Source organism: Pollachius pollachius (assembly GCF_949987615.1).
Source record: "Pollachius pollachius genome assembly, chromosome: 17".
NCBI lineage: Eukaryota > Metazoa > Chordata > Actinopteri > Gadiformes > Gadidae > Pollachius > Pollachius pollachius.
This window is the reverse complement of record NC_136950.1, coordinates 20,593,840-20,616,148: the sequence shown is the minus strand read 5'-3', so window position 1 is coordinate 20,616,148 and position 22,309 is coordinate 20,593,840. Positions and strand designations below refer to the sequence as shown.

The 22,309-nt window shown below is 47.4% G+C and overlaps 1 protein-coding gene across 1 annotated transcript in view; it reads right to left on the bottom strand.

Annotated features, from left to right (window-relative positions):
• Positions 1-393: 393 nt before the first annotated feature.
• LOC307088962 (cadherin-12-like) overlaps positions 394-22,309 on the bottom strand; it is a gene marked incomplete at both ends in the record, with an annotated part of 78,670 nt that continues 56,754 nt past the window's right edge. Inside the window, 5 exons of the mRNA XM_079755042.1 lie at positions 394-944; positions 7,136-7,387; positions 9,751-9,871; positions 13,772-13,893; positions 20,874-21,010. Of these exons, the coding sequence (XP_079611168.1) occupies positions 394-944; positions 7,136-7,387; positions 9,751-9,871; positions 13,772-13,893; positions 20,874-21,010 (1,183 nt within the window). The remainder of the gene's footprint in view (positions 945-7,135; positions 7,388-9,750; positions 9,872-13,771; positions 13,894-20,873; positions 21,011-22,309) is intronic.

The following is a 22,309-nucleotide window of genomic DNA, read 5'->3' as shown; positions in this document are numbered from 1 at the left end:
TAAGAGAACAATTATATCGAGGCACTTTGAGAGGATGTCATAGGAAATGGCCGCATTTCCTGCGCTTTTCGTTTTTTTTTGTTCCCCCGGTGGTGGAAATAGGAAGCATTACGCAACCGTCAAACATCCAAAGTAATCGAATGGCTGAATCAATCGGTGAACGTGTTGCTGTTTTCATGTTCCTTTTTTTTTTGTTTTACAATGTCCGGAGTGAGCATATACTAGAAAAAAAACGAGATGACGACTTAAATAGAAAAGATTAACCCCTTAAATAGAAATAAGGAGACTAACCCTAACCGATAACAAAACCAAAAAAATGCTTGACGAACCAAAACAAACGAAAACCTTTCGATTCTCCTATCGGTCCACAGTCTCTGATCGGCCGGTCGCCGATCAATGCGAGTCCTCCGCCGTGGCAGTGTCCGACTGAGACCGAGACTCCGACGATTTCTCCCCGAAAATGCCGGCTAGCGTCTTAAAGCGGGGCCCCCAGTCGTCCAGGTAGTCGTAGTCCTCCTCCACTTCCCCGGGGGCCGCCGGAGAGCCGATGGAGCTCAGCGACTCGGCCACCGAGCCGTCGCCCTCGTACGCGTAGGTGACCAGCGAGTCGTAGGGCGGCGCCGCGTTGTCCACGTCGTGGTCCTCTAGCCGCCGGTGGATGAAGTCGCGGATGTCGGCGCTGTCCTGGGACACGGGGGCGGGCCCCGGACGCGGCCCCGGGCCCCGGCCGCGGGGTTCCAGGGGCTTGATGTCACGGCGGCGGAACAGGTTGTCCTTGACGACCTTGGGGTTGCGCAGCGTCCCCATGTCGAAGGCGTGCGTGTCTTCCTCGCCGCCGCCCTCGTCGTCGTAGTGGATCACGTTGTCCCGGATGTCCTCCTTGGACGACATGAGCGTCTCCTTCTCCTTCTGCCGGCGCAACCCCACGTACAGGACCACGATGACTGGGGGGGGAACACCAGTTAGCATGGTAGCATAGCTTGGCCTGGGCGATATGGCTGAAAGACATATCACGATGTAACTTGATCATATTGATCAATATCGATAGTGTTGATAATTTTAATGACCTAAAAAAGACTAGGAAATACCATGCTGGATTCTAACATTTCTGTTTAACACTTAATATGACCTTCCACTGTTCTTTGTTGATCAATACTCATCCTCTTCTCATACTCACTAATGTCGATACAACAATGAAAAACACTGAAATATTAAATAAGTATGAAACCGTGTTCGTGTTAGAAACTCAGCTGCTAGATTCGGTGGTCCAGTCTCTTATCGATATATATTGAACATGTTTTAGAATGATATTGATCAAAAGTCTATCACGAGACGATAATTTATTGTTTCATTGCCCAGGCCTAAGCATACGCTTTTTTTTTTCAAATGTCAACATGATACGTGTTAGTGTGATGGCAATCAGTGTGACACATGTTAGTAGAGGGTATTTTAGCATGTCAAATGTTAGCATGATACGTGTTAGTGTGATGGCAATCAGTGTGACACATGTTAGTAGAGGGTATTTTAGCATGTCAAATGTTAGCATGATACGTGTTAGTGTGATGGCAATCAGTGTGACACATGTTAGTAGAGGGTATTTTAGCATGTCAAATGTTAGCATGATACGTGTTAGTGTGACACGTTAGCCAAGGGCAATTCGTATTTGCAATGTTAGAATGGTATGTTAGTATGACACATGTTAGCAGAGGGGATTTTAGAATATAAAATGTTAGCATGACACATTGTAACACGACACAAATAAGCATCAGAAAATGACGCATGTTAGAATAATAGAGGGTAGCAAACTAGCTTGAAACATGCAAGACATATGACACGTCTGGACGTCTGGTACCGCCATCGCTAAGAGCAAGCAAAGGTCGATCAGCGTAGTCACAACTTTTCTCTGTTTTGGGACCTCAGTGGTGGAACGAGCTTCCTACCGATGTCACGATCGCAGAGTCGCTCACCAGCTTCCGCAAAAGACTCAAAACTCACCCGTTCAGAGTTCACCTCGACTCTGCATAGAAACCAATGCACAGCCACCATTGAATGTTGTACGTCCTGGCACTTGTACATTGCACTTATTCAAGGTACTTAATTGTGTAGCATCTACAGTAGCTGCTATCGCTGCTTTACACAGGGAATGGGTTAGCCTAGCGATTGTAATACTTGCACTTGGTTCTATGAACATCTTTACTGTACCGACAGCGATATATTATTTCACTTCTTATGACAAATGTACTTAATGTAACAAATGCACTTATTGTAAGTCACTTTGGATAAAAGCGTCTGCTAAATGCCCTAAATGTAAATGACACAAAACGCATCCCACAACCTCCTCACTCACTCCCTGTGAGCACAGAGATCAAAAAAGTAACATTAAAGCGCCTTAAATACAACCTGAAGTTTGACATTCTTTCTTTCCAAGACAAACTGGTTCTTTAAGGCAGGACTGAGTGTCGGGCGGATCGAGGAGAGTGGTGCATCGATCACCTGAGATTTGATTAGCGATAGTGTAGGTACACCACCGTTGAAACTCGGTATTATTAATCATGCCACAGTCCTATAAGACTTGGTGACACCATCAAAAACCCTTAAAGATCCCACATTACACCACCAGGTGTGAGTGTGATTAGCCGCTACAAGCCTTTTTTCGAAAATCTGCCTCTTCTGACACCACAAGTGGGCGCGTCCACCCCCACTTCAGCAACGTTTGCTACTATCAGTCCACTGGGTAGGCTGGTAGGCTGTTCTATCAAGCACACATGTAGGTGGACACGCCCGCTTGGGATGTCACTAAACCACAGGAAGAGGCAGATTTTCCAAAGGGCTCGTGATGGCTCATCATACTCACAGCTGGTGGTGTAATATGGGGCCTTTAAGCTAAACCAATTCCTGTTACGTTTGACTGTCTCGATTTCTAGTGGCTTTGCCCTACAAAGTGGGAATTAGCAGCAGACGTGCATTGCCTCACACACACTAAGGGAACGCACAGAGCCCTCTGGAAATTGTGTTCGTAGATTTGGATACTGTACGCTAGCTTTGCAGTGGAATGGCAATGAAACGGCCAATTCCCGGAGTCAACTGGGAAAATGATCATTTCACTGTCGCGCTCTGTGACTCCACATTAGTCCGCCTCTCTCTGTCGCTCCCTCTCTCCCACACACTCTCTGTCTTACTGTCTGTTCCCCTTAAGTTATATCAGTGTTACAGCTAAAATATACAATGTGTTTTATACAAAGGCATCTGGGATAGAAGGAAATAGGCTGCATAATGTAGATATTACTCAGTTGGAATGAGTCAATAAATACACTTAAATGAGGCACACGCACGGTACGCACACACATGCAAATAAAATGGTTTAAGTAGGTCTCCTCTCCCCCTCTTTCTCTCTCTCTCTATCTTTTCCTCTCTACTAGTATTCGTTGACATCTTCCTTCCCACCCAACTGACACTTCTGGTTGTAGTGTGCTAGCTCCCCCTAGTGGTATTTATGGGTACTGACACATAACAGAGCTTCTCTATCTCATGTGTCACCTCACTTAAAAACAGTTATTTCGCCGGTCGGTTAAAGAAGAAATAAAATACAGTTCAAGTTGCTGTTGGGGTTCCCTCATGAGAGGCGTATAGACGTACAGGGTTTCCCGAACGAATGGGGCATTGAATCTATATAATTGCGTGTTGATTTCCTCCACAAAAACATTGCCATGCATTTTATTTTTCACATTTGCATTCACTATGTTGTATGATTCTTGGAAACAGATGTTATTCCCAAGTGTTACATTTTTCAGAGTTTGCATTTGCAGAATCAAACCAAACCATAGCCACCACTATACTAAACAGTCTATAAACCTATAAACCACTACTGCTAACCTAGCACAGGTGGTCAGAGTTCCTCAATGGCCACAGGTTATTCCAAAGTACTCTAAAAGGTCACCGCCACCCATTGACCTACGCGGTAAAACAAGCGCCCCCCCCAACATCATTTACAAAACGACACCTTAAAGCCATATTTACTTCCTGCCCGCTATGCAGATGAGTTTGGACGCCAGCGAGAGTTACGGGTTTTTTTTACGACTCTGACCTTGAAAGGGAAATGTTAAAGCCTTAAGTTCCTCGGGGGGGGGATGGTGTCGAAGGACCCGGGAACAGGGACATGGTTTATAGAGCTCATCAGTGAGGGGCGAGAGAGTGAGTCCCTCCCTCTAATCTAGCCCTCCCGGGCTCGTAGGGACCAGTCATAAACAGCCACACCTACAGAGGGACATGTTCCAGCCGATACTGTAGACATTTTTGTATGAGGCATGCGAAATTGATTTTAATGTTTGGTTTTTAAGTATGAAGAAGGTACTATTACGATGGAATGGATTAAAAAAATGCCGTAAAACCCTATCCCTGTGTCTTTAGAACCGTGGGCCCTATCTTGCATCCGCCGCAATTGACTTTCTCACTGGCGCATGTGTCGTTGCTAGTTTGCAACTGGCGCAGAGCGTTCTTTTTCCTCCACCGCCACGCGTCGGTAAATTAGGGAATGATCTTGGGCCCCAAGGGGCGGTTCGGCGAAAGGAGAAGGTGTGTTCTGGCGCAAATGTACCCAGGTGCTACTTTGCAGTTTCAGAAATCACTTGCGCCACAAACCAGGAAATACCTGGTTTAAAGTCAGTGGTGCGTTGTTCAGATGCTATTTTAAGGGCGCATGCATAATGTTGCTTGTGCGCCTCGCGCATACACTTTGCTTCTCTCATCTACCTAGCCACACATTGTTGGTAAATTATTTGAGAAAGAACAGCTGATACAGCGCTAATAAGTTGTACTTTTAAATCAATGCATCTGCAAACACCGTACAGCAAACACATATTTTCTTGACACAGACATCGTGTACATGCCCAAAACTTTTAGGATTGATGAGTATTTGATCGTGAGAAAACATTGTTTTACCGCGAGTGAGTGTTAAAAAGAATGAATGAATGCGGGCGCGCGTGTTTGCGTCCATCTGTTTCAATGCACGCAAACTAAACACGTAACGCATAATACAGTCCATGCCAATGTATATTAACAGGGGGACACATGCATATTAGGAACACAATTCAATAACGATAATGCATACAATACTGATAAGAAACAATGTTTATAATGAATTGCGTTTATCATTAAGTAGAACCACAGTTACCGTAAATCATATGTGTGTTAAGTTTTCTTTGCCGATTTGAGGACTCAGTATTTCTGAAGTTGTGGAAGAAAACCTTATTCCATGTGTGAATTAGGCCATATTATCTGGCCATAAACTGAGCCATTTGAAGTTTGAAATTCCTGTGCATCTGTCTCATCGGAGACTGCACACACGCTGTCAAAATATCAACTCGTCAGATTCAAATGCGCTCATGGCTCTCAAAGGGGATGGGAGATGGCACTCTCATTGGTTTATTGCACGTTACGCCCAAACCACACCTACAGGTAATTAGGCTACTTCTGGGCAACGCTTTATAGATTTTCGCCGGGCGCAAGAGTCATTTTTGCGCCGGTAAAATAGCGACATCGCCATAGAACCGCCCACAAAGCTACTTGCACTTGGCGCTTCTCACTTGCGTTTCAGACCATTAAGATAGAGCCCTGTGTCTTTTTGGTCATGTCTCACAAACTCCTCAAGTATGATTACATTTCATGATGGCTTTGTAGACTAATTCAGTTTCTTGTCGTAGGTCATGAGGGGACTGTCCACCACGCCGACCCCCCCTCGATCATTTAATCCGATGACCTCCCCTTTGGTTGTACCAACTTGAGGACTCAAAAGATCTGACTGTTACAAAGTTCACCAGAATATGCTAATAGTTTTAACTGGAGCCAGGAAATGGAATAAAAGATCGAATCAGGCATCCAGTTGTTGAATTTTAAATAGTTCTTATGTAACTTTTTATGTAACCTTAGAAAACATGTTTCACTAAACCCACAGACAACTTATGTATCAGAGTTCTTCTGACTATTTTGATTGAATTCTTGAAATGAAGAAAACATTCTCAATCTAGGAAATAATATTTATTTATATCTATAAGTCCACGAAAAAATCTTTGAATAAGACTATTACATCGCCCCTTGCCAGTCCATAGAAAAACTCTTGACAAGATACTGCTGAAAGCCAGCTGGATTTGCTCATCATAATATATACTGTTTCCATCCAAAGTGGTTTGGGTACTTAGTAAACATATTACTTCTAAATATTTCTACTTTGAAATCATGAATCAAACTATCTATTTGACGTTGGTTCCCGGGTGCTTTCTTAAACTCAAGGTATCTTAATATATAACACACAGTATATTTACATTCACTCATCCTCTCTGGCTCTCGATATATATATATATATATATATATATATATATATATATATATATATATGTTTGTGTTTCCTCCCATAACGTAAATGTTTTGTCATTCTTATTCCTTGCTGTGTTCCTGCTACGTACAGGCCAAAGTATTAACAGAAACGATTAAGGGAATCAAGGTGAACCGGAGCAGAAGAGACAGCAGATGGGGTGGCAGTGGGTGGAGGTGGGCGCGTGACGACCAGTGTTGCCAAAAAAACACAAGAAGTCGCAATCGGTTCTCTGAAAAGTCGGCAGAACTCGTTGGTTTGCGTGAGAGAGAGAGAGAGAGAGAGAGAGAGGGGGGAGAGAGAGAGAGAGAGAGAGAGAGAAAGAGGAAGAGGTAAAGAGAGTGAAACACAGATAGTGATGGAGAGAGTGAGGGGGAGAGAGAGAGAGATAGAGAGGGAGAGAGCTATGTGAAGCGCAGAGACTAGGAATAACACGGGAAAAAAAGAAGTTGGCAGACACACGAAAAAGTCACCAGACTTGCCGTCAGTCGCTAGATACGATTTTCAGTTGCCGGAGTTGGTCAAAGGTCACAAAATTTTGACGCACCGGTTTATATGCGTGCCACATAGGCTCAGTCCTGAACATAGTAACCCAGGTTAGATGGACCGTGGTCATTTACTGCATGTCCTCCCCTCTATCTCCAATACCTTCCTCTCCATCTTTCTCTATATAGACAAACCCCCAATTTTTTTCCCCGCTAAATCTAATGACAAAGCCGTCGAATTGGCCCCTCTGGTGAGGACCCATCGAGGAGGGCGGCGTCTCACCCAGCAGGATGACGATGCACAGGAGGATGGCGATGAGGGCGCCCGTGCTCAGCCCCACCGGCAGGAAGATGGCCTCCGCGCTGCAGGTCAGCAACGAGCCGTCCGACTCGCACCCGCACACGCGGATGGTCAGCGTGCCCGTGCTGGTCTTGGACGGGTAGCCGTTGTCCTCGATCACCACGGGCAGGAAGTAGATCTCCTGGGCGCGCCGCCGGAAGCCGCTTCTCTTGGTCACGATTCCCGCCGTGTTGTCTGGGAGGAAAGGGAAGAGAATGGGATCGTTTCTAAAATCAGGCAAATCACAAATAAGGGAAGAGTTGGTTTATTTTGGATCATTAATGAGCGGTTGGCATATAGATCAGGAGGTAGGGCGGGTTGTCCGGTAACCGGAAGGTTGCTAGGTCGATCCCCGGCCCCTCCTAGAGTGTCGAGGTGTCCCTGAGCGAGACGCCCCACCCTAGCTTCCGACGAGCCGGCTGACACCGCCGTCGGTGTGTGAAAGTGTGCATGAATGGAAGAATGTTGTAAAGCGCTTTGAGTGGCCACTGATTTAAACAAAATTAACACAAGCTATGAAACAAGGTCAGCCTCTGAAAATAAACATGTCGAGTCCGCCCTAAAGAACGCTAGTTTAAAGAAGAAGCCTGCCTAATGGGCCGAGCGCTTTCAGCGGCAGAAGGAACCTACAGTCTTCCACGGAATCCATCGTGTTCTAACGAAATAAAATAAGAAAATAGGATTCTGCTCCGTCTTGGCCGACGCCTGAACCGCCAGCCTGGAGGTGGGCATTCAGCGGGTTCAAGCTGTTTAATGTCTGATAACCCAGTGCGTTTGATATCCAATCCTCCGTGAATGTGGCTCCGCTGAATGTGATCAGAAACGGCAATGCATGAAGGACTATCAAAGACTGCAAATGCTATCAAAGCCTTCGCCATCTCCATACTTGTGAAACCTGAAAGAGCACGGCCGTGGCAAATCACTCCTGAAAGCAGCCAGCCGTACTTTTTTCCAATTCACCTTGTTAACTCTTTGAACAGTTGCCATCGCTTGTGATTTCAATATCTCATCTTTTAGGTGAAGCAACTTTACAGATACGCCAGCGGCAGAGGGCAAAGGGAAGGGGGTGTTGGGGGGGGAAGCCGGGGGGAGAGGGGGAATAGCGGGTGTGGGGGACGGACGTACGACAGGGATGATATTTCTCCCAGCTAGAAACAAACGCAGGAGGGAAAGGAGACGCGGTAAAGGTGTGTTCCTGAGGTGGGCAATTCAAATCAAGGTCGACAACGCGTTTGACGCTGAGCGAAGCTGTCATGGCCGACTTGTCCGGAGTCTTGTCTGGACTGTTGCCAAGCCGACGTGACCCCTCCCCCCCCCCCCCCCCCCCTCAAACCCCCTCCCACCTGTCAGGTCGGGTTTGTTCCGTCGTCAAAACCCCCGCGCCAACTTTTCTTGACAGGAGGTCACGCGTTTTAGCGCGCCTCGCATGTTAGTGTGTGGGTGGGAGGCGGAGTTGTTGTTTTCACTCTCTCTCTCTCTCGCTCTCTCTCTCTCTCTCACATCCTCCCTCTCTCTCTCTCTCTCTCTCTCTCCCTCTCTCTCTCTCATCCTCCCTCTCTCTCTCCCTCTCTCGCTCACATCCTCCCTCTCTCTCCATCTCTCTCCCTCCCTCTCTCCCGCTCTCTCTCTCCCTCCCGCTCTCTCTCTCTCTCTCATCCTCCCTCTCTCTCCATCTCTCTCTCTCATCCTCCCTCTCTCTCCATCTCTCTCTCCCTCTCTCTCTTTCTCTCTCCCTCCCGCTCTCTCTCCCTCTCTCTCCCTCTCTCTCTCTCTCTCTCTCTCTCTCTCTCCCTCTCTCTCTCTCTCTCTCTCCCTCCCGCTCTCTCTCTCCCTCTCTCTCTCTCCCTCTCTCTCTCTCTCCCTCTCTCTCTCTCCCTCTCTCTCTCCCTCTCCCCAGTGTTTACGGTGCTTGCCCGCCCCGTCCCTGTGTATCAGATCTGGTGAGAGTGTGTCCAAAGCCGCCCTCTGGGGGGGCTGGGTCGAGGCGGGGAGGCGCGAGGCAGCCTCGGAGGTCCAGGGGAGTTGGGTCTCGTCAGGGTCTCGGCTCCCAATGCATTCGCTCTCCCCCCCCCTCCCCCCTACCCACCCCAGCTTAGCCTTCTGCACATGTCCCACTTACTTTGGACTGTTGCTCTGTTTATTTTTATATTTACTGACTTCAAAGAGGCCAGACCAGTGCATCATGGGAAATGTCTTCCTGAAACACCTTATGTGGATTTCTCTAATTAGCTGAAATGTAAGCACTTCTGTGTTTTGGTCTGGAAGTTGATGATGGTGATTTTTATTCATGCACAAATGCACACACACACATACACACACACACACACACACACACACACACACACACACACACACACACACACATGCAGACACATGCAGACACACACACAAACACACACACATACACACACAGACACACAGAATAGCTCATTTAAAAACTGAAATGTCGACAACTTCCCCTTTGAAATCACTGCCAAACATCGAAACACTTTACACTTTTTTGCTTGAACTATCTTCAAAGTCTGTTTCAGGGGGAGAGACTTCTGTTCATCACTTACTTCCAAAGTCTCTGATGGTAAAGTTCTTGTTGCTCTTCAAATCGTCTTTAGGGGATTTGAAGGAAAACGTCTGGCCAGCGTTGGGGAGGTCTTGATCTTTTGCACTGAACATTTGGATCACCTGAAATCAAAGTCAAGAAGAAAAACTTTGTTACAACGCATTCATTTAACAGCCATTCATGTTATACCTTTGGGCATTCTGATCGGCTATATGCTGAGATCGTATTTCTCAAGTTTTGCATAACACTAAATACTACACTGGCATCTAAACGCACGCAAGAAGAGCACTTTGTTGACGCTCAGTATTCCTGCCACAAGGCTTTCTAGTCAAATCATAATACCCTTAAGAGCGAGTCCATCAGCTTCAAAACAAACCCGTTGAAGACAAACCTCAAAGATAACATGAACACTTGTATGAACATTCCCTGCTATTCCCCCAAACAACGAAGACGAAAACCTGGTTAAACCTTCAAAAAGGCTTTAAATCCCTTCCTCGGGGGTGTATATGGGAACGTTGTTTCTGGTCTGCCAGATCATTTTACACACCTGTGGAAGGAGTGTGGGAGCGACTGGGCCTTGTGCCGTTAACTGTAGGGTTCTAATGGGGTGCTGTCTAGACTCCCTAATTCAGGACCATTAGGATAGCACTGCTACGGGCAGAAAGGCTCCATCATTCGCCATTATCGTCGTTTCGATTAAGAAAATGGAGGTGCGATCTTGGGCGTTTCAATGGGTAGGCGTTTGGTTATAATGGGGGGTGATGTAGTGTCATTTGGACTAAGGGAAATTCGATAGGACTCCAATCTTGAAAAGGTATTCACAAAACAAACTAACAACCAAATCAAATCGATCATTCGGAAGAAGGTCATCATTGGACGATTGGAAACCAAAAGAGAAAAGCATTACAGTAAATGACCAAGTAGGTGATTAAAATATACAACACTATGGCAATGTTCCAGACGCTAATGAGCACAACCAAGTGAAAACGTAAAAAACTTTACAGTTTCTTGGGAACACCAAATAGCGACTCAAAGAAACCAAATGCACAACTAACATTCTAAAATGCGAAAAAATGATATATATACACACACAGATCTACCGCGGCAAATGCATAACAGGCTATTCCCATTCCAGGTTTAGCTCCTCGTTCACAGTGCGCTAGCGGTGAGCGCAGTGCAGCGCTCCACTTCTGAAAGCCACTGAAGCTAACATGCTAGGGGCCGCTACGCTACGGGCGTAGCGGCACACCTTGTGCCCGTTCTCCACGCCACACCACCGCTGTTTTATTTAAACTGCGCCGTTTGAGGCCCGGCACCTTCACACACCGTTCCTCTCCCCCGTTCCCCCCGTCGCACGCAAAGAACTGTCAGTTGGTCTGTGTCTTCCTGCGCTCACTTCCTGGGTATGGATCCGGCCGGTCTGGAGGGAGGAGAGCGAGCAGACGCAGCTCGGGCGTGAGCTTCTGTTCAAATAATAAACGAGCGAAGGGGGGCGAGCGAGTATGGTTGTGAGAAGTGTGAGCGAGAGAGCAGGTGAGCACCAAGGGAGACACTCAGGCCTCGCTATTACAAGGAAGGGGAGTGTGTGTGTGTGTGTGTGCGTTTGTGTGTGTGTGGGGGGGTGTTGTGTGGGGGAATGATGATGGTGGGGAGGGGGTAGCTTAGTGTTTTTCGTCTGCAAGCTGTGCACAGCACCTGGCGATGTCATGCTGTTTGAGGAACAATCTAGCAAGGGATGGCAGGGGGGAGTGAGAGAGAGAGAGAGAGAGAGAGACATGAGAAAAAGAAGAGATGGAATTCTTTGTGGAGAGTCAATTATATAAGAAAGGTGAGGAGGAAGGAGGAGGATGGGGAGAAGAAAGAGTAGAAGAGAGTGGAGGATGGAAGGAGAGGAAATGGACAGAACTGAATCTAAGCATGCCAATGCCCACGGTCACTCTTCAGTTCCCTAATCCCAGGACTCCAAAAAATAACGTGAGCCTTACAGCATAATTGCCTGAGTCATATTTTAAAGTTCATCTTGTGTTTAGCGTAAAAAATGCCCAAGTCAAATAGCTGACTGAGGCAGATAGTGATTTTGAAATGTAAAAAGTACTCTGATTGGCTTAGGATATAGCCAATAAGGCGCAGTCAATCAGCAGCGCTAGGAGCGTAGAGTAAGGTTTGATATCACAATTTGGCCAAAGTCTGACTCATAGCAATTGTGCTTCGAGGCTAACGATAAATAACTTCATCCTATTTTCCATCATCAGCTGCGCCTGTTTTGAAGACGTGGAGACGAACCCCCCGGTAATAAGAAGACCACATAACGGACCCGGCCACGATCAGTCCAGGAGCCCTCAGCAGCCGAGAAGAACCCTTAACAGGCAGCTGAGCGGGGGCCGAAGGGTGCTCGTGGCGGTCTGATTGACTGCCGAGAGAGGCCCTCACCCTGCCCTCCACTGCAGCACTCACCGCATACAGATGCCAACTAATGCCCTGATTTACACGCAGAAGGTGGTTCGCAGAAACACACACAGGGCAGGGAAGAACCCATCCCCCGCCGTTTCTTTTCAATATCCATCTATCTGTCATCCAGGATGGGTTCGGCGCAGCTATAAGTATCATGGGGGTGGTATGGTATGCTATCCTAACGGCACAAAAGTACTATAAGGTGCAAGGGCTTATGGGTGATTCTTTCATCGAACCCTGCCCTGCTGTAGGTGTAGAAAAGATAAATCTGAAAGATAAATTAAATATGGCATCGCACCTCGTTCGAAACATCTTCGGGCCGGAACGGTGTCAGAGGAGACGGTGTCTCGAACAGAGAGCCGTCGTGGTCAGACCACACAGCCTCGGACATAAAGCTGTCACAACGTGGCATCAGACAAACCGACATCGGACAAACCACAATTAGACACAACGGCCTCAGAAAACACGCCTTGAGGCAACATGGTATCCAAGACAACGGCCTCAGATAACACGCCGTGAGACAACATGCTGTCCAAGACAACGGTCTCAGACAACACGCCGCGAGACGAAATGGTATCCAAGACAACAGCCTCAGACAACACGCCGTGAGACAACATGGTATCCAAGACAACGGCCTCAGACAACACGCCGTGAAACGACACAGCACGTGAAAGACAGGCAGTGTCCAAAAGAGACGCAGTCAAACAATTTTGCGGCAAAACTGTGTCCAATTTCAACCTGCCGGTGCTCCGCGCAAAGATGAACACTCAACTATGCAAACATGAAAAGTTACTCTTTGTGTGATCATCTTCTCTGACACCATTTCGTCAGAGGGCAAGGCTGTCCGAGTCTGAGCCGTCATGACGAGACCCTGATGCCATACGGCCTGGAGTAGGAGATGTGACGCTGAGGCCGGGTGATGTATTCATATATTCGGCGTACGGACGGGGTGCTTCGGGAAGTAACAGGGGACCCCCTGCCGGCAGGCTCCATCTTGGCTGTGATGTGACAGATGTGAGCCGAACACGGAAAGCTAGCTTACTGAGTCACCCGCGGAGGGGTGCTTAGAAAAGGCCATGCCCCCCTTCTCCCATCTGTCTGGGTTCCCCGGAGATCAAATCCCTGTTCTCTGCGTGTGTGCGCGCCTCACATGAAATTGCTGCACCGGTTGCTGTCAATGTACAAGCTTTTCAATAGCGAAAATAACAAAGGTAAATCCTGGCCATATGAGTACAAAAGTGTAGAAAATAAGAGTAGAGAAAAGGCAAGAAATAAAGGAAAAGGTACAAATAATAACAATGATGAGGTACAATACAATGTGATAATACAAACATTAACTGCTGCAAATAAGTCTCTCCTCTTTACTTTGTTAATGTTACAATTTTGGAACGGGGTTTTCAAATCCTCCCCGAAGTTTTAACTGTTGGAGATTCACTCCCCCGTGTGACATTAAAATAACACTGCAATTATTCCGGTGCCTCGAACAATGATGATCATTTGAGTCCATGGAACCATGAAACACTGAAGGGAGGTTTCTTCAGAGGTGTTGGAGCATGTGAGCATCAGCCTACCTGTCCTATTTTGGCATTTTCGCACACAAACGTCTCGTACGGGACAGCCAGCTCAGGCGGGAACTCGTTGATGTCAAGCACGTGCACGGTGACGGCCACTCGACTGGTCAGGACCGGACTGTCTGGAGAAGGGAGAAGGAAAACACACACACACACACACACACACACACACACACACACACACACACACAGAACAGTGCACTTGATGAGGAACCCTCATCGTGAATTTGTGAGGAATCATTTGACACCAAGCATCACTAATGCTCACAGCCAGAGGTCCACGCTGTTAAATTGAGAATGAAAGCTCTCTCCTCCGCACAGCACTGCCATCTGGTGGCCACGTTTGTCATGCTCCAACTCAGGAAGATGAAACACGATACGAACGCAACACAATTGTGGCGTTTGCAGCCAAAAAAGTTTGGGTTTCGAGCCTCAATGTTGGCAGTCTACCGCAGTGTATTGATTTATGTTTTAGGGGGTTTAATTTTTTATACACATCATCACTAGGTCTTTGGAACGTATATCTTGTATGTTTTTTATTGCATTGTATTTATTGTGTTCTGAACATGTTTTATGTGTAAATAGGTATCAATGTTGTTATAATGTCATAGACTCCAGCTGCTAAAGCCTTCCAAATCAAATAAACACTGTAGGTTGCCTTGGGTAAAAGCCTCTACTAAATGACTGAAGAGTACATCGTGGAACTTGGTACCATTTAATAGCAAGGTTAGGAAAGTTTGCTGAAAAATTGTAAAGTTCTCCTCTACAAGGTGAACGAGTTTAGCCTGCCACTTCCACCTCCATCACACGCCGGCAAAAACAGCCTAGGACTCATAACTGTTTGTAAAGGACTGTAAAGGACTGTAAAGGACTGTAAAGAACTGTAAAGAACTGTAAAGAACTGTAAAGGACTGTAAAGAACTGTAAAGGCCGCTGTTTTGTCATCATTTTGGAACAACGGAGGGAAAGTACAATTTTTTTCCAACTGCCGAACACAACCCCCCAAACAGATCTCGACTCCCCCTATAAGCCTGTGTGCATTGGTCAGGTGTTCACACACACCTGTATTTTCACCTGTACTCAGGTATGTGGGCGTTTTTGTTCTATTCTTTATGTTTCCTTTGCAGATTTTATTTATATATTCCACGTGTTACTGTACAATAAACACACAGTTATTCCGAGCTTCATTCAACTGCTGTACTGTTATCTCACCCTTTATAGTTACCGTCGATTATATGTCATTATAATTAACATAAGCAGTGGTAGCTGTTCAATTAAAAATGTTGAGACTTCCCAATTCATCTATTTACACTCAATTCTGCTGATGAATACCGTGTCATGAATATATGCAAATACTTGTTTATAATTGTACTCTTTATGTTTAATTCATGTTTTTCTACAACTGCATTAGCATTTTAGTATTGCTAGTTAATACCCATTAGAGCCCTCGGATGTTCTGCATTTGATTTGACTACAGACCCTCTGGTTGCCGTGACACCCCTATGTTGTCAGCCCCCCCCCCCCGTGTCTCCCTAAACCTTCTAAATGCTGCTCTGTACAGAGAGTCCTGGCGGGGGGTCTCGTGTCTTTACTTTTCCGAAGCAAGTGTTCCATATTAATCAGGTCTCCCGGGGGGAGATACTGGCAGGAGGTAGGGTTTTATTCTCCGTATTGAAGCACAACAGGGGAATGCTGTGTGTGTGTGTGTGTGTGTGTGTGTGTATGTGTGTGTCTGCGTGTGCAGAGGATGAACTACGGTTCACTTTATGGATTTGAGGAGGGAATAGGATTTCATCTGCAGTATGTGGGGTGCTTGTAATGGGATGTTTGTGTGTGTGTGTGTGTGTGTGTGACTGTGACTGTGTGCGGGCATGTGTTTGTGTGTGTGTATGGGTGTGCGTACATCCATGCTTGTGTGTTTGCCCATGGCTGTGTCTTTGAATGTTTTTATATATATACTGTATATATATACTGTATATGTTTCTGTCTTTCTAAAAGCAGAACCTGTGTTTGTGTGTGTCTGTGTTTGTGTGTATCTGTGTGTGCGTGTGTGAGAGTGAATATAATTTGTGTTTGGAGGTGTGTGCGTTTCCATTCATTCCATGTGTGTGAGCTAGCAGAACGTATGTGTGGGTATTTGTGGGTGTGTGACAAAGCAGACGCTGTACGTATGTGTGTGCATGCATGCATGTGCGTGCATGTGTGTGTGTGTGTGTATGCATGTGTATGTGTGTGCCTATGTGTGTTTGTGAGCGCAGAAGGTGTATGTATGTGTGTTTGTTCATGTGTGAGTGCGTGTGTATGTATGTCCGAGGTGTGTGAAAAAACTGCAGGTGTATTGATGTGCATGTGTGCGTGCATGTGTGTGTGTGAATGCACATGTGTGTGAGACAGCAGAAAGTGTATGAATGTGCACGTGTGTGTGCATGCGTGTGTGTATGTGAATGTATGTGTGTGTGAGACAGCCGAAGGTGTATGAGTGTGCATGTGTGTGTGCATTCGTGTGTGTGTGTGTGTGTGTGTGTGTGTGTGAATGCATGTGTGCATCAGACAGTAAAAGGTGTTTGAGTGTGCGTGTGTGGCTGAATGTGGGGGTATGTATGTGTGTATGTGAGTCAGCCAAAGGTGTATGCGTGTGTGTGTGGGTGTGCATGTGGGGGTCTGTCGGTGGAGGCAGCAGGGGGCTACAGCGAGCTCCCTCCAGGCTTGGAGGTGGGGCCATGGATCAGTCACTAACCTGTCTCTGACCTTGGTGCAGAAAAGCAATCTTGGCACCAAGGTAAAATGACACTGGCTTTGGGATTTGCTGTTGTGAACTAAGTAAACCATCAACCGTGAGGCTCACTTGGCAGGAGAAGAAATATATATCATCTTTTATTTTTTTTCATAAAGGCTTGTGGATTTACAGGGTTTTCAAAGATGAAGACATACGAGAAATCTGAATAGTATTTTTTTTTTTTTCAGCCAATGCTTTTTATTCTTCTCGACGATATTTCACAGCTGGAACTGAACGGCAGGGGATGATTTATTATGTTTCAGAACTTTGATAACTTGCTGCGAAAGGAACCAGTTACCTTTCCGGCCACTAGATGGAGCAGCAGTACAATGATTATGTTTTGTTTTAATCGTATGCTCGCGTCAGCGTTTCAACACACTTATCCCGCTCTGTTGGTTTCATTGAAACGTTATTGGGTATTACCAAAGTATGCTTGAGAAATCATCTTTAAAATTGTCTGGAATAGCTTTTATACTAGATATCATTTGTTAATTAAAACCCATTTTTACTGGAAACCGTTTTATGGGAGTAACCAATCAAGCAGAAATCTATAAACGCTTGAAAAATGAAACAAGAATGAGATTCCTTGGGAATGTATCTCATTATCGTGGCAAATTTAAATGCGGGAACAAATAAAGTCACTCTGTAAGGCCCGTACACAAAAACACACATCTGTACACACACACAAGCACACAGGCACAAAGACTCAAACCATCCACTTATTTTCTACTTATTCCTTCTAAGCTGTCCTGATTTTTTATTCTCAACTCTGTATTTACCTGCAGACTAAAGGGGAACAAATCACAAATCCACATCTCATACTCCCCTACCCTATGCCGCTCTCTCTCTCTCTCTTTCTCCATCTCTCTGACTCTCTCTCTCTCTCTCTCTCAGGCAACGGTGGGATTTTGCTGCATGACTGCAGTGGCTGCCGATGACCAGACCCAACGGCCCAAGAGGAGGAGGAGGAGAAGGAGGAGGAGGAGAAGGAGGAGGAGGGGGAGGGGGAGGAGGAAGAGGAGAAAGAGGAGGAGGAGGAGAAGGAGGAGGAGGAGAAGGAGGAGGAGGGGGAGAAGGAAGAGGAGAAAGAGGAGGAGGAGGCATCGTTACTTGACAGTGCTCCAGCGAAGGAACACACTCCCAGAAGGGTCACCTCCCTTCCAGGCTCCTTCACTTCAGGGGCAAAGCCGTGCCAAGATGGGTTGTAAAGCATAACAATAATTGGACAAAGGTGGGACCTGGGTGGCCGTGATCGGGTGGGAGCGGCACACACAGACACACACACACACACACACGGGTGTCATCATCTACGACGAGAAAAACACACCTTGACGTGCGGGTTGGACGCAACTCATAACCTCAGAGCAGTAATAAATCGATAGGACGGACCCTCCTGGGTCTCCCGTCTCTTCCCTCTTTCGATGCGTGCTGGTGGCTGGTGGGAGTTGGGCCCAGCGTGGGAGACAGACAACAACAGGCCACTCCAGGCACGGAGACGCCACAACGCCTCACGCGCGGCATGAGCCTGTCCTTCGAGGCCCGGTGAAAGACACGCGCGCCAACGCGGGCTCGCGCACACACACAACGTCGTCCCTCTAGGTCGGACATGGATCCGGCGTTAAGGGTTGTAATCCGAGAGTTACTACGAGTGCCAATCTTCATGTAGAGGCGGTCGATACGTTGCATACATAATCACTCCTTTTTTTACCTAGATTTAATTGTGTGTGTTGGGAGCTATACCGATCGGCCCTGCCTGTTCGTTTAGAGTCCCCGCTCCTCAGGGGGACAGCGGGAAAACACCGAGAAGCATCGATCGCTGGGAGGTAGAAGGCGGCGCGGGGCGGTGACGGAGGTCGACGGAGGGAGAGGTGGGGATGGGTCGATTGGTTATGGAGGTTTGGATAAAGGTTGGAGGGAGGAGGTGGATGGAGCTAGAGGTCTGGATGGGAGGGGGATTTGGATGGGGGTTTGTGGGTGGAGTTTTGGATGGGGCCTGAAGGGTGTAGGTTTGAGTGGGGGTTGGAGGGGAGAGGTGGATGGAGGTGGAGGTCTGGATGGGTGGAGGTTTAGATGGGGGGTGGAGGTTTGGATTGGAGGAAGAGGATGGAGCTTTTAATGGAATTGGAGGGGGGAGGTTTGAGTGGGGGTGGAAGGGTGGAGGTTTGGCTTGGATTCGAAGGCTGGCGGTTTGGATGGTGAGTAAATGATGGAGGTTTGGAATGAGATGGAGGGTGTAGGTTCGTGTTGGGGTCTCAGGGTTTGGGTTTGAGTGGGGTTAGCGGCTGCAGGTTTGTATTGGGGTCGTAGGGTTCAGGTTTGAGTGGGGTTAGCGGCTGTAGGTTCGTTATGGGGTTAGCGGCTGTAGGTTCGTTATGGGGTTAGCGGCTGTAGGTTCGTGTTGGGGTTAGCGGCTGTAGGTTCGTAGCGGGGTTAGCGGCTGTAGGTTCGTAGCGGGGTTAGCGGCTGTAGGTTCATTATGGGGTTAGCGGCTGTAGGTTCGTGTTGGGGTTAGCGGCTGTAGGTTCGTAGTGGGGTTAGCGGCTGTAGGTTCGTGTTGGGGTTAGCGGCTGTAGGTTCGTGTTGGGGTTAGCGGCTGTAGGTTCGTATTTGGGTTAGCGGCTGTAGGTTCGTAGCGGGGTTAGCGGCTGTAGGTTCGTGTTGGGGTTAGCGGCTGTAGGTTCGTGTTGGGGTTAGCGGCTGTAGGTTCGTGTTGGGGTTAGCGGCTGTAGGTTCGTGTTGGGGTTAGCGGCTGTAGGTTCGTGTTGGGGTTAGCGGCTGTAGGTTCGTGTTGGGGTTAGCGGCTGTAGGTTCGTGTTGGGGTTAGCGGCTGTAGGTTCGTGTTGGGGTTAGCGGCTGTAGGTTCGTATTGGGGTTAGCGGCTGTAGGTTCGTGTTGGGGTTAGCGGCTGTAGGTTCGTATTGGGGTCGTAGGGTTTAGGTTTGTATTGGGGCGCAGGGTTTCGGTGTTGGCGGCTGACGGAGGTGAAGGGGACACTCCATCCGGCTGAGGCTGACTCCATCAGGCGGAAAGGGGGGGGGTTGATCAGAGAGGCCTTGACACTGGCCGAGCGTGAGGTGGCTGACACCGGCTGACCCTGACACTGTGATGACTCCGCTGCGTCTCACGGCCCTGCCACCACCGCCCCCACACACAACACACACACAGCGGCACACACACACACACACACACAACACACACAGCTGCGCGCGCGCACACACATTAAAAGTAGAGTCCAAGTTGCAAGCGGACACGTCAACACTCATGCAAGGATCATGCTTATACACAAACACACACACACAAAGCACACAGCTGCGCGCGCACACACACACATTAAAAGTAAAGTCCAAGTTGCAAACACGTGACCACTCATGCGTGCCGCACGAGCGCACACACAAGAGCAGGCTCAAGGATCAAGCGTTTACACACACACACTAACACACATACACACACACACACACTAACACACACTAACACACACACACACACACACACACACACACACACACACACACACAAGCACTTACACACACAACCCCCATCTAATTTGCATTTGGTCTAAATGAGAACCATCATTCCCAAGTCACCATGGTGACCTTGGGGGGGAAGTGACTAATACGGTTTTTCAAGGCAATAAAAGCTCAAGTTTGGGCCTCGGCGAATCCCTAATGAATACCCAGCGTGGGTAATTGTGATGGAGCACCATCCTGCCTTGGAGATAATGACTTTGACGGCTCTTAGCAGATTTGATGACTTGATGACGATGGATTTTCTTATTTATCCGGAAATTTGCTCCACTTCCTGCAACAGAATCATAATTAGCTCCACCGCACGGGTGTGCGTCTTACGGACGCACACCAGCGTTTCTTTATTGGGTTTGTCGTTTTTTTCCCGGAACCCGGCTCCATCTCATTCCCGCCACTCTGACAGTTTGAGAGGGCGCTCCGGAAACGCACGTTTAACCGTCTCCGTAAGTCGTTAGCACGACTCAACTCCAGTTAAATGAGAGAGAGATTTTTTTTTCTTTTCTTTTCAATGTCGACCCCATCAAATCCAGATGAAAGCGGAGGAAAGCAAAAGGCTGTTAAAAACCGAAAAGTAAAACGGCAAACGTGCAGATGGGTGGGGGAGGGGGAAGCCATCTTGTTTATGGTCACCTATAAACCTTTCCGCGAAACAAAATGGGATTGAGTATTGACTTTAGCAGCAGAAGTGCCTTAAATCCGTCTAATGGATCACAGTGACAGAGTAGGAGAAGCGATGACACATGCGGCAATCACCATCGCTATCAGCATCGTTATTTCCTCACCGTTTTAATCAGCTACTTACTGAGTTTGGTGGCCACAATGGAGATGTTGTGCTGGGCCACGTTCTCTCTGTCCAGCAGCTCGTTGGTGGAGATTGTTCCCTCCACGGGGTCGATGTCGAAGTAGCTGTCCAGGTCACTCTTCCAGTCTATGGAGTACCTGGAGACAGGGGGAACAGGACAGGGCCACGGTGAAGGATAGGTCTCTCAGTCGCTGTCATGAAGACGGCAAAAACGTCTTTGTAGGGAATTCGATTTTGAGGCTTTTTAGTTTCTCTCATATAAACTGACTGACAGTGACATTAGTTGAGCTTATTTATTGGACAGATGAGATAAAGGGGAAGAGATAAAAATGTAGATAAAAGGCACAGCGAAACATCATCGTCATGGATGACTGGAAATCTTGATTTGTAATGGACTAACTTCCATCATTGTCCCTGACTATAAAAAAGTGGCAAAGAACATTCAGGAACATGACAATTTACAAACGAGGCCGACACATGTATCTCAAGCGTACATCAAGTGCGTTCACTGTTTTGAATGACATCAATGACCTGTTTCAGAGACGTATGGAGTCGGGGCGCCAGGTTAGTTCTGCTGAACACTGAGCGTACCCTGGTCCAGCAGGGAGACACACTGGGTACCACTACACTGTCCAAACCCTCACAGGGGTCGTCACATCCCTACCTTCCTCCCCGCGGGCTCTCGCCCGACAAGGGTGGTTTAAAGAAAAACGCTGGCCCAGTCAATCATCAGTCATTCCGGAGTGGTCATTTGGAGAAAGGAGCTGATGCGTACGTATTAATTTCAATCGGGTTAATAGGCCCGCGCAGTGAAGCCCAGCTGACGCAACGCTTTCCCTCGGTAAAATACTATTAATTTTGCACACTATTGAGACGGCATCAATTCCGGAGTATAATGTTTGAACAGGAAGGAAGTAGGTCTGGGGAGCAGGCCAGCAGCGGTGCACAGTAAGGAGAAGGTTTCCCTGGTTTCATGCTTTTCGTTTGTGTCGCAATAGGGAGGGAGAATATGGAATATAATGGCTTGAAATGCAGAAGAGAACATTAGTGTTGTGCATTAGTAAAACAAAAGTGAGACCATTTCGTCCGAGGGGTCTTGAGGTGTGACTTCCGAGATTAACTTTATGGTTATAATGGAAGGGGTTTTCAACCCACGCACGCACGTACGCACGCACACACGCACGCAGACACGCACACACACATGCACGCACACACGCATGCACGCACGCACGATCATATATAAATGAGGTGATTTAATAAAGTACTTTTGTAGTCGCCATGACTACCATTAGAAATACGTTCCCTACTTGCCCCCCTGTATTAGTCACACATAGCCACGCACAGATGAACACAGTAATGGACACGCACACATGGAAACGCAAACCAGACTAGCCTTTCAATGCACGTTTCTCCAAACTTTCTAATGTGGCTTTAAC